Source organism: Pinus tabuliformis, chromosome X (genome assembly GCF_031772625.1).
Source record: "Pinus tabuliformis cultivar Carrire ecotype Pingquan chromosome X, CPIR1, whole genome shotgun sequence".
Taxonomy (NCBI): domain Eukaryota; kingdom Viridiplantae; phylum Streptophyta; class Pinopsida; order Pinales; family Pinaceae; genus Pinus; species Pinus tabuliformis.
Genome location: NC_142308.1, coordinates 1,065,238,254 through 1,065,252,319, shown reverse-complemented (window position 1 = coordinate 1,065,252,319; position 14,066 = coordinate 1,065,238,254). Strand labels below are relative to the sequence as shown.

The window sequence follows — 14,066 nt, the reverse complement described above, 5'->3', positions numbered from 1 at the left end:
AATGCGCATATTCTACCTAGAGACCTGATACTTCACCTCAACAATAGAGGATTCAAATTCTTGGCACATATTGGCGACCGTGAACGCTCTACTATATTTTCCCAAGCTTGGATTAACAACAGGCATGGGTTAATCCCGGAGGAATGGACGGAACAATGGAATGGCTACATCCGTGCTCTCATTGAATCTCACATTAAACTACGAGAGGAGGTCGATCAACTTATCTGGGCCCCCGCGAAGTCAGGGACATACTCACCTAAGCTCGGATATATCAGATTAATGGAAGACAGGAAACCTGCAAATTTGCTCGACTGGTGGAGAGGTATATGGTTGCTACAGGCGCAGCCCAGGAATAAACTGCTCCTTTGGAATATTCTGTCAAACAAACTTCCTACTGGTGATTCACTCAAAAAGCGATCCATTGCAGGACCCTCATGGTGCACATTATGTCAGTCAAATGAGGAAACATCGAACCATGTTTTCCTACACTGCGAGACTACAAAAGGTATCTGGCATCAGGTCACACAGAGCCTCAACATCAGAATGGTTTGGCTTGGTGAGGATACCATTTCTGCCTGGGCAAACTGGAAGGCTGCATATGCCTCTGAAAAGGCACTAAATCTCCCAGCGGTGATATCTGGCTTCATCTGGCAGAGTAGAAATGGCTGTATCTTTGAGAATCGTAGAGTTGACCACAATTTCATCATAACCTCCATCTGTGCTGCATATAATGAACTGCCTTTTGTAAGCTCGCCCATCCGTAATAGAATCATCCAGCCTGAAGTCATCAACAAGAATATGCCTTGGGCATACTTTGACGGAGCTGCGCCACCACATGGATGCGGTGGAGGGATTGTCTTACATATTACTGAGACACATTATTTTCATTTGAGATTGGGTCTGGGACCGGGATCAAATAACTATGCGGAACTTATCACCCTGAGACACCTGCTTTATTTTGCCCTTTCCAAGAATTGCAGACAAATTCAAATATTTGGGGACTCGAAAAATGTGATTGATTGGATAAACAATAAAACTATCTGTCATGCATATTCATTGGAATATATCTTGGAAGAAATTGTTTTTCTAAAAACACATTTTGACCAGATCACTGTTTCTCACATTTACAGGGAAAGAAATGCGTCTGCTGACCAGCTTTCGAAAGAGGCGGCGGATCGTCCTTTAGGTGACTGGCAGATTGACGAACACTCAGCAGAGGGAGCACACCGGTACTATCATCGCCCCTACATGGACGGCCAAGAGATAGGGGGTCCTCCCCTAGTCTAGTTCCCTATCATATTGGGAGCTATTTTTTGTATATCAGTATTTCTATTTGATCGGTTACTAGATGGATGGACATATTGATGTATATATCATATGGACTTGGACACTTGATATTTTTTGTATATTGGGGACTATTTACAGGGAATCATCACCTCATGATATTTCCTAGATACCTTTTTGGATATATATATCCAGGATACTACATTGTAACGTGGCTCTCGCCACCATACAGCATATGCGGAGGCATTTACAACATGTAATTACTATTAACATCTTTTTAATAGAAATTACGAACTCTATTTTCCACCGGAAAAAAAAAAAAAAAAAAAAAAAAAAAAATTTAGGAAGGTTAATTTTAGTAGATTCATTCATTTAATGACCCAAAAATTGAGCAGAAGACAAAGTGACGAATTTGCAACAAAAAATCAGTTTACTATATTTGGGAAAATTTCATTGGCTGAAGAAAACCGTTGTCATGAATTCATTCCCAACAATACTCAAAGTCCGATTTGATCTTTTTAAAGCAATCATAGCACGAGAATTTATTTCGATTTTAATTTATTTTAATTTAAACAATTTGTTGATAAGTGGTTTGATTTCTATTTTGTGCACCAAATTTGTTTTAATTTCTGAACTGGTATTAGTTTTTGGCAGGATAGCGGTTGGGGAGATGAGGAAGAGAAGACTTGGAGCAATTGAATTTCACTAGGAAGAGAGAAAGAATAATTTTGGCCAATTAAAATTTTTTGGAACAAATTTATTCTCCAACAACTCTCTCATTTAATTTTCTTTTGTAATTATAAATATGGCTTTGGTAGAATTGAGAAAGAGGTTTCCAAATCTGAAACTTGGGGAAGAAATTATTTGCAAAGAGAGGGATTTTTACACTACTGTAGAGAGAATTTTATTTTGTAGAGAATTAGCTATTTTGGACTAGATTTGTGAAGATTAAAAATGATGTATTTCAGTTCTAAAAATTTCATGCTATCATGAAATTTTCTGAGAATTTTCCTGTACTCAAAGGCTTTGATTAGCTTTTTAATTCTTGTATACTATTGTTGGAGATAGAGGCTTATTGATGGTCTACATTTAATAAATTTGATGCAATTCTTGATCCAGATAAGTATGTGTCTTTTGAATTATTGTAAATTCATTTAATATATGCTTGTTTAAATCATTTTAAAGCTATCTTTTAATGATGGATCTAATTGCTACCAAGTTAAATAAGGAATTTGAATAAATAAACACAACATAATTGTTAACAATTTAGAAATTCATGTCAATTTTATCTTGGTTTTAATAATGATTTTTTTATGAGAACTCTTTCCTTAATGCAATCATATCTTTTTAGTTTGAATTCATTCTATTTGAATTTGGATGTATGTGTACGAGAGATCTGATGATTATTTATTAGATAGATGAATACATATACTTGCTTGAACTATTAATAAGTCTTGGAACTATTTCCTTGGCTTATTGACTTCATTTTTATTCCAAATTCAAAGTTGGTCTAAATCCACTTTTACCTTTCTTTTGGTTGATGGGGGGCTAATATTTCTTTCAATCAAGATAGGTATAGGATTTATTTTCTATTATTTACATATTATAGTAGATCTACATTTAGTTTTAATTATTGCATTCTAAAAGTCCTCTTACATAGGGGAAAACTTTAGAGTGGTTTGACCGAGCCATTAATTCAGCTTAAGGATCACTTTCTTGTATGAGCTCTGCATGAGGGAAGATATGATGTCTCTTTTCTATTGGAAATTAATAAACATACTCTAAGACAATAGAGAAGAAGAGATGGTAGCTGGACCCAATTGAACAAGTTGGAACTACTATTATAAATGGAAAGTAGATGATTTAAGTTTTTGACTCGGTGGTCTCCCTTACATGTTGATGAGGTCATTTTTGATCATCAACATTTTTGGCGCTAGAAGGAGGGCCATAGTAAATTGTGTCTTTGAATATTTTGTGCTTTAATATTTTATCTTATTGCTATGGCTCCACTTAAAATACCTCTTTAGAGTTGTTTTATTGGACCTCGCCTAACTACTACTTCGATAAAGACAATTCAGACCCTATCTAAGGTAGAGTATAATGGTAAGTCATATGCTTTTAATCATCTCCTTCAATTTATTTTAAGTTGCAAAAAAATCAATATTGATTAAGATATTATTTGTAGGATCTTCACTCTTACTTTGACTGGTAAAGCCAAACACTGGTGCTTATCTCTTCCAATTACCTCCATTGATAATTGGCATGAATTTTCAAAGATTTTCCTTCACGCCTTCCAGGAATATGACTATGAAAAGGTGTGTGATCAGTTAGAAGAATTGCGTAAGATGAAAGGTGAGACTTTGGATATTTTTTACATTAGATTTAAATTAAATTTAATGCAATTTCAGTCCAAAGATTTTCCTTCTCAATTCCAATTAATTGGATGGTTAAGAAATTTAGTGTTTTTGTCCTATGATAATTATGAAGAACTAGAAAGCACATCCATTACCGATAAATAATCAATTGCTCAAAATGACAATGTCGATCCTCCACAAATTGAAATTGAAAATACTATTCATCAATCTCAATCAGAAATTGTTGTTGTTGCTCAATTAAATGATGTTGATTTCATATCTATTCTGAATTTAAATAATGTTGTTATATCTGATGAATTGGAAAATCAATAAGATGCACAGTGCACTAGCAACAATTGGCATCAAGTAATTCAACAAATATTAAATCATGAACGAGGAGATCAGCTAAAGAATGTCAACAACTTACAAATTGCTGCAACTAATTTAGAATCTTCTTCTGGTGGTAATAAGTCCCAAACTTCAGAGCAACCTACCACCAATAATTTGCAGATCAGACAAACCTTTGGTAAATCTGAATTTTTCAAGACATTGAACAACAATCCAAATTTTGCAATGGAACAAATGTGAAAGAGTCTATTTTGGAAAATGAGCAATCATCTATACATAGAGAAAATTTTAGGTATATATCTTCAACTTCTTATTTTTGTCTCTATCCCGATATTTTTAGCAACAATAATATAATTCATAATCAATCAACAGTCCCTTTGAACACAAATTTAACTTTAGGTAACAAAAGAATGATAATTAATGATGAATTATTGTTTACTTCTGATATGGGTAGAGAAAATTCAATCAATAATATTTTCAATTATCCTGAAGATTCTCTTAAGCTGGCATTTTATTACTCGACTGGTTCTAATGTACCTTATTCAAAGGAACATAACACTAATGAAATTTTTTATAATGAAGACTTAAGGCTGATAATTATAAGCCTCATTTCCCATTTTCTTCAAAATAAATTTTTGTTTGAATCCCATTTTCTCAATTCCTTAAGTGAATTTTTTTTTTTTTTTTTTAACTGAAACGAGTATTTTATTTATTTAAGGCCAAGGCCAAGCAAGTATTACAAATCTCTTTCATTGCTTTTCTCTGTTTTTCTAGCGCTCCTAAGGAATGATTGCCATTTTCGGGGTCTCTGAATTTATGTTGATCATACTTTTTTCAAGGTTGCATCCTACATTTGCTAACCTGTCTGCTTCAGTGTTTAAATCTCTGAGGATATGGAAGAGCTGTGCTGATGAGAATTCCTTCAATAATCTGTTTACTCTTGCTAGCTGCTTGTTTAGGACTGGATCTTTGAGACTTTTCTTGTGTATTAGAGACCTTATCAGCAGTTCTGAATCTCCCAAAACTATAATTTCATTTGCATTTCCTTTTCTGGTCAGTTGACAAGCTTTTAATAGACTGAGTGCTTCCGCTTGATTGTTGGTTTTTATCCCAAGTCCCCAACTGAATTCCTCTTTTCTGCCATTCTGGAAGTAAATGACGCCTCCTGCTCCTGATCTGCCTGGGTTTCCTTTCGAAGCCCCATCAAAGAAGATTGTACATTTACCTTGTGACTTCCACCAATTTTGAAAATTGTCCGAGTTGTCTCTATACTGCCAGTTTTCCTTGTGGTTTGGGCGGATGATAGCAAGAGTAGTTGGCATGGGAGTATAACCTTCCAGCCACGCCTTTTCTTCATTTCTGAGGTTGTTGTCTTTGACGCTAGTTTGTCTCAGAGTTTCCAGGAGGAGGTCCTTGGCCTGCCTTGCTACTGCTTCTGCATTTATGTCTTTGTGGTTGAAGACAACTTCATTCCTGGAGAGCCACAACTTCCAACAGACGTATTTCGGTGCAGCAATCCATAACTTGTACCAAAGAGATTTTTCGTTGATGCTGTGGGGGTACCGAGTTTTCCATGTCAAAAACAGGTCTGTGATCTGACAGCGTGTTGGGGGACTCACATTCAGCCCAATTAAGAAGTTGTTCCACACTTTCTGAGCGTACTCACAATCAATAAACAAATGAACTGCTGTTTCTGAAGCGTTCTTGCAGAGGACACAACGATGCGGGCCTGCAAAGTTCCTTTTGCACAAATTGTCTCCGGTCAAGATTTTGTTGTGGAATAAGGTCCAGCTGAAGAAGTTAATCTTGGGAATGCTGAAGCTTTCCCATATCTGTTTCCAAACTGAATCCGGATACTGTGACTCCTGCCTTCCTTGCATTTGAAAGTAGCCTTGTTTGACCGTATACTCTCCTGTTTTCCCCCATCCCCATTGATCTTCCTCTTCCTTATGCACAGGAGTAAAGTCTGTTATTGCCTCTAACAGGATTTTTGATTGTTCTTTTAAGTGGATTGGGATGGTTGGTAACGTCCAGCGCTGCCAGTTGCCATTGAGGTCCCACTCTGCTATGTCCTCAATTTTCCTTACCCCTTTAGAGATTAACCAGGCTCTCAACTCTGCTATTTCGTTGATGGTGGATAGAGGGGAGTGATTCATGATTCGATCTTTCCATAGCAGCGAGTTTTTGCCATTCCCAGGAATTTTGTATAAATGGTTTCGGAAGAATTCGATCCCTCTGCAACACAGCCTCCAGGCCTGCGTTCCTTTTGGAGATTGCGCTGGATTGAAAGATGATATTGGTTGCTTCTGTAAATATTTGAGGTTCAGCGGCTGACTGATTGGGTGCAAAGGTTCAGTAATTAATTGCCACAGGAGTTTACCTCCCAATGCCAAATTTGCATGTTGGGGATCGCGGATCTGAAGTCCGCCTTCGGTTATTGGGCGTTTCACGGTCTCCCATTTGATGAGGTGGAAGCGTTCCTTGTTACCTTTCCCTCCGCTCCAGAGAAAATTTCGAATGATGCTGGAGATTTGATCAGTAATTTGTTTTGGAGCCAGCAGCAACGAAGCTTGATATGTGGGCAGGGTAGAGAGCATGGATCGGATGAGGGTGAGTTTGCCTCCGGTGGTGAGCCAAACTGCGCCCCACGCTGTTATCTTATTTTTAAATTTAGATATCACTTCTTCCCACAGCTGGTTTCGATTGGAGCCCCTCGTCAATGGTAAGCCGAGGTATTTGATTTTTTCCCACAAAGCGTATCCTTTGAACCCCAGAACGTTGGAAATTCTGTCTGTGGCGTGCTGGTCGATATTCCAACTGTAAATTGCACTTTTCCTTTCACTGACCAATGCACCGGTGATGTTGCAGTACTGCTGAAGAATGCTTTTGAAAGCGCTTGCAATTCTAGTGGATGCGCCCCCCAACAGAATTGAATCATCTGCGAATAGTGCATGATTCACCGGGGCTATGCCTTGAACTATCCTTATTCCTGGAATGGTGCCGACTTGTTTCTCTTGGGTTAGCTTGCGACTTAGAACATCTGCCATCAAGATGTATAGAAAGGGCGAAAGAGGGCAGCCCTGCCTCAATCCCCTGGTTGCTTGGAAAAAATCCGTTGGTCTGCCATTCACCATTGGGGCGATCCAAACGTTTTCTATACAAGCCTTGATGAGGTTTATGAAGTCCTGTTTAAAGCCAAATGCTGCTAGAACCCTGTACAAAAAGGAACGATTAACACGATCAAAGGCATTGCACATATCCAATTTAATGATCATACCTTGTTCTTTCCGGGCTAGGCTGGAGTGGAGAGCTTCTTGAATCTGGATGACATTATCCAGAATTTGTCTACCTTTTACGAATCCTCCTTGTGCCTGAGAGATGAGCTTTGGGAGTAGAGGCTTGATTCTGTTGGCCAGCAACTTGGCCACAATCTTATAAGATACGTTGCAGAGAGAAATCGGCCTATATCTGTCAAAGGTCCTTGGGTTTGTTTCCTTAGGAATTAAGGCTAGGAAGGTAGAGTTTATTCCCCCTCCTACTTTTGCCTTCCTCAGGATTCCTCTTATCATTCTGAATAGGTCGTTTTTGATGATTTCCCAACAAATTCTGTAGAAGTGAGCTGAGAACCCATCGGGTCCTGGAGCTTTATCCGGTTCCATGGACCAAACGACATCAGTTATCTCTTCATCCGTGACTGGGGTCAACAAAGAATCGTTGTCCTCCTCTTTGACTAGGTTTGGGATGGTTGAGAGGAATTCCTCTGCATCCTCCTCATTTCCATTTCTTTCCGCACTTAAAAGATTCTGGAAATGAGTGACAGCTGCTTCTTTGATTTGTGAAAATCCATTGTACACCTGTCCGGTTGTGCTTGTTATCTCTGCTATGTGATTACGGGAAACTCGTGCCCTGCACTGTCTATGAAAGTACTTGGTGTTCCTGTCTCCAGATTTGAGCCACAAGCTTCTGGACTTTAAACGCCAGTATTCTTCTTCAGTTCTGAAACAACAATATGCTTTCCTCTGGGCAGTTTTTTCTATGTCTAAATCTGTGGGAGAGGGATCTTTCTCCTCCATTTCAAATTGGACTCTTTCCAGCTGAAGAACTGCTTCTTTCCTTTGGCTAGTTGGAGTTCGCAGAGATTTTTTAATCCAGTCCTTCAGAGCTTTTTTGGTATTTTTTATTTTTTGTTCCCACACATAACTTGGGGATCCGTTAACATCTATCCTCCAGGCCGTTTGAACAGTTTCATAGAATCCGTCTTTGCCTGCCCAGAGAGGGCTGAAGCGAAAAGGGAGAGGGCCGAGATCTTCTTCTTTTTTGATACAGAGTAGAACTGGCTTGTGATCCGATGTAAGCTTGGGGAGGATCTTGGAGAAAACCATTCTATTGTCCAGCATTAATGTGCTACTGATGAGAAACCTGTCCAGCCTTGCAGAGATTTGATTTTCTCCTGATCTGTTGTTGGACCAGGTATATTTACCTCTTATAGGTTTGAAGTCAACTAGATCCCACTGCGTAATCAGATTTCCCACAGTGTTGACGAAGGGGTCTCTAGAGTATGTTCCTCCTCTTTTTTCTTTGGGGTCTAGTATGATATTCAGATCTCCTCCAATGACTATGTTCGTAGGGTTAATCTGTTCTATATAGGCCATTAGTGTCCTCCAACACTCTCTCTTTTCTTCATAGTGGACAGGGACATACAAATTAAAAAGAGCCAAGGAGAGATTGCTTACCGTATGTCGCAGATCTGTGTGGATCCAATGTTGGGTCTCTGTGGATCGTTCCAAAGTGAAAGAGCTTTTTGACCAAAACGTGCCTATTCCGCCGGCCGATCCCCTTGCACTAACAGCCTTTCCTGAATCAAATTTCCACTTCAGCATGCTGGTGTTTAGAAGGGTTTCCCCTTCTACTTTGGTCTCTTGGAGCATAAGGATGTCCGCGGGCTCCATCTTCAATAAGTCTTTGATAGCATCTGCCTTGTTGGGATTACCCAGACCCCTACAGTTCCAAGAGATCAACTGCATCATTTACCACTTAGAGGGGTAGGCCCTCCTCCTTTGGAGGCCCTAGGCCTGATATTCCTCCCTAGTGTCATTTCGATGGTAGCTTGACTGCCGAGGGTTTTTTGTCTTTCTGACTCCTCTTCTCTGGTTTCCTTGTTTGATCTTCGTCCAGCCCTTTTTGTTGTCCTTTCAAATGTTTCATCATCTGATGATCCCATATTCTCTATGGTTTTCTTCTTTTTTTTGATTATTTCTGCGTATGAAGGGGAAGAAATATTGCTTGGGGTGTGGATTGGGTTATTACCTGGTTCCATGGTTTCAATATTCTCCTGCTGTGGTGGTTCTTCTTCCCCTGCTTCCGGAGGATCTGAAGGAGGCGTGAGGATTTCAAAGGGGTTTTTATCCCCCTCATTGCCTTTCGTTTCACTGCTTCCAGCGTTTTGGTTACTTGTGCTTCCATTATCTACTTTGTTCTCTGTCCCTTTAGCCTTGCTTTTGTTACTCTGTCTGCTGAATGTTGTCTTCTTTGCCTGTTTCCATTGATCTTCTTTATCCTTCTCTGTTGCCTCCTCGTTTCTTTTTTTGCAGTATCTTGCAAAGTGCCCGTACTCATGGCAGAATCGACACTTGAAAGGCAGTTGTTCGTAATCGAGCTCTTGGATGTGTGTCCAGTTTGCCACCGATAGCTGAATCGCTTCGGGTAATCCTGTTTCCAGATCGACCTCCACGCAGATCCGGGCACAAGAGTATTGATCCTTCCTTGGGGCCTGGTCTATGTATTTTCCAAGTGCATTTCCTATAGATTGAAGTGAGCTTTGATTCCAGCAGTGCAGGGGAAGATGCGGGAGGCGCACCCAAACAGGGACCGCCTTGGGCACATCTTGCGCTGGATCGAAATCAGTAGACCATTTGTTCAAGTAGAGTCCTTGAGGCCCCATGAAGTATGGCCCGTTTCTGAAAATCAGGCCTCTATCCTCTGTACTGTCGAACAAGAAAACGAAATACCCTTTGCCTACAAAGTAGACTTTGATTCCTTCATTTACCAAGGGTAACCAATTCCTTTTGACCCATTCTTCGACTGCTCTCGGGGATGGCCACAAACCGGTGAACTGGCCGATCAGACCTTTTTCTGCTAAATTCAGCGCAGATCTACATATTTCCTCCTCTGGTAAGGCAACCTTGGGTATACTGTCCAGTTTTTTGACGAACTTTTGCTGCGGGCCTGTGACCTGGCGTTTTCCTGATGCAGATACGAGGGCCTTAAAGGCTTCAATCTCCGGAGGGAAGGGGGGAGGGGCCGCAGGGCCACCTCCAGGCTCCATGAGGGAGGGCGCTTGCAGGTCGCTCAGGGCGCGGCTAGGGTTGTAGCGCAGTAGCTCGGAGCGAAAAACTTTTGCTTTATTATATGAAGGTAAGTGAATTTATTTTTGAAGATGAAAAGAATATTAGTTTAAATATTTCAGTTAATTCTCAATCATTCAATCATCATAGTGATTTCAATAGTCATGAATCCATTCCAATTTATGATTCATACAACGATGGATAGCCTTTTTGAATCATAATCTTGAAATTTTCTCATCTCCGCAAGTAAATGCAAACAATAATTTTAACTTCATAATTTCTGTTGACACTTGTGGAAAGGAAAATTTTGCAAATGAATCCCAACCATATTGTACCATTATTTGTAACATTAATGTAAATTTTAATTTGCTTCGTTTTCATTTTTCTTGGTTTGAATTAATGTTTCTTTCAAATTTCATTTTTAAATTTCTGAGCATATTGTTCACTCATCAAGTACATTAATAAGCTTGTATGAAAATCAATTCCAGAATTTCAAGCATGAACATCGACTACTTATTTTGAAATTTTATTTGTTCATGTTTGGCCAATTCATGTATTATTTTCAAATAATTTCATCACAAATTCTAGCACTTGAGAGTGCATCATTACATTCTGGCCAGAAATGTAACACTTCTAGAAATCTTCTAAATGTCCATTCATACTTTATTGATTCATGTGGAAAATGTTTGGAAGTTTGAGTTCTAGAGAAGATTTCTAACTTTTCTAGTTTTTAGCAGGCTTCAATATGTTAGCACCTAAATCTGCCCTAGGCTGAAGGAAGGAAAAATTCAGGGTAACCACAAACCATGCTCAGTCTGATAGCTAGCCCTACCAGATCAGGAGAGGGCTCTCTCTGAGTCACACTCAGTAAATAGATAGTCGAAAATGGTCTGAGATGACTTACAATGAAATATTTACCTTAGGCTAGTAAGTGAATAGGGATTCGGGAAACAATTTTTATGAATGACCGAGCTTCTGGGATGGTATGGGGCCAACGGTCAGCAAGGAACAGAGAATTTAATACAAAGGCACAGATTATTCCGTGAGGCAAGGTAGGCAGAAAATGTAACAATTTAGTTTGAGGTACTGCAACATGAATAGATTGCTGAAGAAAGTGAAAAGGGTATAGTGACAAGAATACTTTTCAACAGAAGAATAACACTGAACATGAAATTTTCCCATAGGCAGAGTAATAAAATTGAATTCTACCTAATCTCACTTAGAAAATTTCACTGGAAATGAACATGAATTGAATTATGAAACATAACGAAATACATATGAAAACATAAGAGACACATTTGCTACACTCACAACCACAAGAATCTCATGAAGCAGAGCCGCTGCCTTTCATTAATTCTCTGTCAAAAATACACAGTGAAGAAACAAAGTTTCTTTCCCACAGTCTCTGAGAAGTTACAAGCCAACCAACCCTTTGCAAATAACTTGCATACAATATATAAAATGTGTGAGGAAGAGATAGAATGCCCAAGGGTTGGGGAGTTACTCGAATCATTGCAAAATGGAGATGGAGAGCCAACCATCAGCTACAGGTGCAGTGCTACAAACATGACATTTGGCTTGGGTGACCGTTTGCCTTCCTTCGCCACTTGGATAGAAGCCAATCTGAAGAAAAAAAACTTTAAATGCCGCCTTTGGTGCCAAGAAACCGAAGTGTAGATGAGCGGGCCCACTTGGAGAAGTCGTGAACTGAAATTTCGCGAAACGGAAGCAAATTGGCAATTTTTCCTCTGTGTGTTACGCCATTTTCTCTATGCATCGTGCTACTTTGGGGCACTTGTAGGTGTCTAAAATGTGCCCAAGTGGGCATCCTGGAAAGCCTGTCCTATCTACTTTCTAACCCAACTAGAATTTTCAAATTTGGTGCTCATTTGCCCCTCCAAATCTCCATTCTCCCAAGACTGCTTTCTGTGTGTCAAAAAAGTGGAGGAGAGGCCATTTTTGGGTGTTTCTTGACCTTTAGGAGACTCAGATCTTGCCCAAATTTCTTGCTCGGACACTAGTAGTCGTAATTTTCCATGCTAAATCCAAAACTGCAAGCCATTCCTCATTTGGAGCTCTAGAATTTTAGCGTCGCGCCACACAGGGAGAAAATCCCTATTTTTTGCCCAAAAAATTACCATGTGACCAAAAATTCCCCAAATTTTTTGAAATTTGGGCAGGAGGATCTCTATGGGGTGTTATGATGGGCCAAGGAAGCCTTAGCCAAGATTCGAAGCCAATCTTGCTCTTTTTCCATTTTTTCCTTTCTTGTTGCTTTCCTTAATTTTGCCTTCAAGTTCCTTATCCGGGCCTGTGCACTCATGTTTCGCACCCTGTAACGGAAAGCCATGTGTCTCAGTAGAGCAAGGTCCTGGTCGGCTTTTTCCAACAGCCTCTCCAAATGCATGTTGACCCTCTCAAGGTTGGCCTCCCGATCCTCATTGATTTCTTGCTCCAAAGATGTGAGCTCAACCCTTCTTCTTTGAGCAGCTTGGCGATGCTCACGAATGTTTTGTAGCTCCATGATCATCTGTTGGTCATCAAGCTGCTTGTTTCTCTGCTCCAGGTACTTCATGTTCCACTTGGCCCTCTCCAAGTCAAGGGATAAGGACTCAATCACCGACTACTACTCCTGTATGATCTCTGTAAGCTCCACATTTGTTGGTTCTGCATCTGTCTCATCATCATGGAGGAGAACAAATTCGGTCTCTCGCTCATCTGATGGTCCTTCCTCCTGCACTGGCTCCTTACCCTTGTCCTGTACCTGTTTTTTTGATGTAGGAAGTGAGGCCCCTTCCACCCCGGGTGGAGATAACACTCGCTTTGCTGCTGCAAACAAGTGCCTACTGCCTCTCTGATAGGTGATGGATACTGGCATAGCAAGAGGGCATGCCTGCAATTCAATGAGGGTGTTTGGCTCATCCCTAACATGTTTGCCACTCCTGTGATGTCTCCTGGGAGCCTGTTCTCCTGAAGCTGTATTGCTGTGAGTTTCCACCTCATACTCTGATGAAACCTCGGATGCCATGACTGCTGTTTGTAAACTAAATTTAGGCTGCCCTTTGATTATAGTGAAGTTGGAGTTTGCTTTGACAATCTGCCACCAAGGGGACAATTAAAAAGGGAGTATTAGGAGGGGGATAATATAATGGGAATAGGGGTTTATAGGAGAATTTTTTTTAGGGATATACAAGGGGTTTTGGGGTATTTTGATAGGGTAGGTTTTGTGTTTTGGGCAAGGTAAGGTTTTAGGGTTTGTAAGGTAGGGTTTGGGATTTATTTAGCAATAGGAAGAGGGGAAAGGGAGTATGATTTTGGTAGGGTTAGGGTAGTGATTATGGGGACAATGGCATAGGGGAATAAGGAACAGGGGTAGGGTAGGAAGAATAACCTTGGCAGCAATATCATTGTAGCACAAACCCTAGCACAATGGTTTTCTTTGGTGTCTTCTTTGTGCTTGCTTTATGAATTTTTTTTGCAATTTATTACGGGCATAAAATCATCCTATCACCCATAAAATTTGATGAACAAGTGATGTTATAGAGCCTAAATTGCAATTTGATAGGCTTCATAGGAAACTTGAGGCAATTTGGCACAATTTCAAGCCTTTTAGCCCTGTGCGCCACGCTCTCTATGTGCGTCGCGCCAGTGTAAATTTACACTGGAAATTTTCTTCCAGTGTGCTGCGCTCCCTCTGTGCGTCGAGCCCTTTTCCATGAGACTTTTGGAGGCCTTC

General features: G+C 40.1%; 1 protein-coding gene across 1 annotated transcript; it reads right to left on the bottom strand.

Annotated features, from left to right (window-relative positions):
- Window positions 1–4,765: 4,765 nt before the first annotated feature.
- Window positions 4,766–10,311, bottom strand: LOC149143492 (uncharacterized). The gene is made up of 3 exons (XM_089451845.1): window positions 9,294–10,311; window positions 8,720–8,841; window positions 4,766–8,497 (listed from the first exon to the last, which is right to left on the bottom strand). The coding sequence occupies exons 1-3, from the start codon at window positions 10,309–10,311 to the stop codon at window positions 4,766–4,768; spliced, it is 4,872 nt and encodes a 1,623-aa protein (XP_089307971.1).
- Window positions 10,312–14,066: the final 3,755 nt, after the last annotated feature.

Excerpts from the sequence above, each read along its gene's own strand:
- LOC149143492 (XM_089451845.1), bottom strand. The coding sequence starts at position 10,311 with ATGGAGCCTGGAGGTGGCCCTGCGGCCCCTCCCCCCTTCCCTCCGGAG. Across the intron at positions 8,842-9,293 it reads TATTGAAACCATGGAACCAG|GAAAGGCTGTTAGTGCAAGG; the intron begins GTAATAACCCAA and ends AATTTGATTCAG. Across the intron at positions 8,498-8,719 it reads ACACAGATCTGCGACATACG|TGGGATCTAGTTGACTTCAA; the intron begins GTAAGCAATCTC and ends CTGATTACGCAG.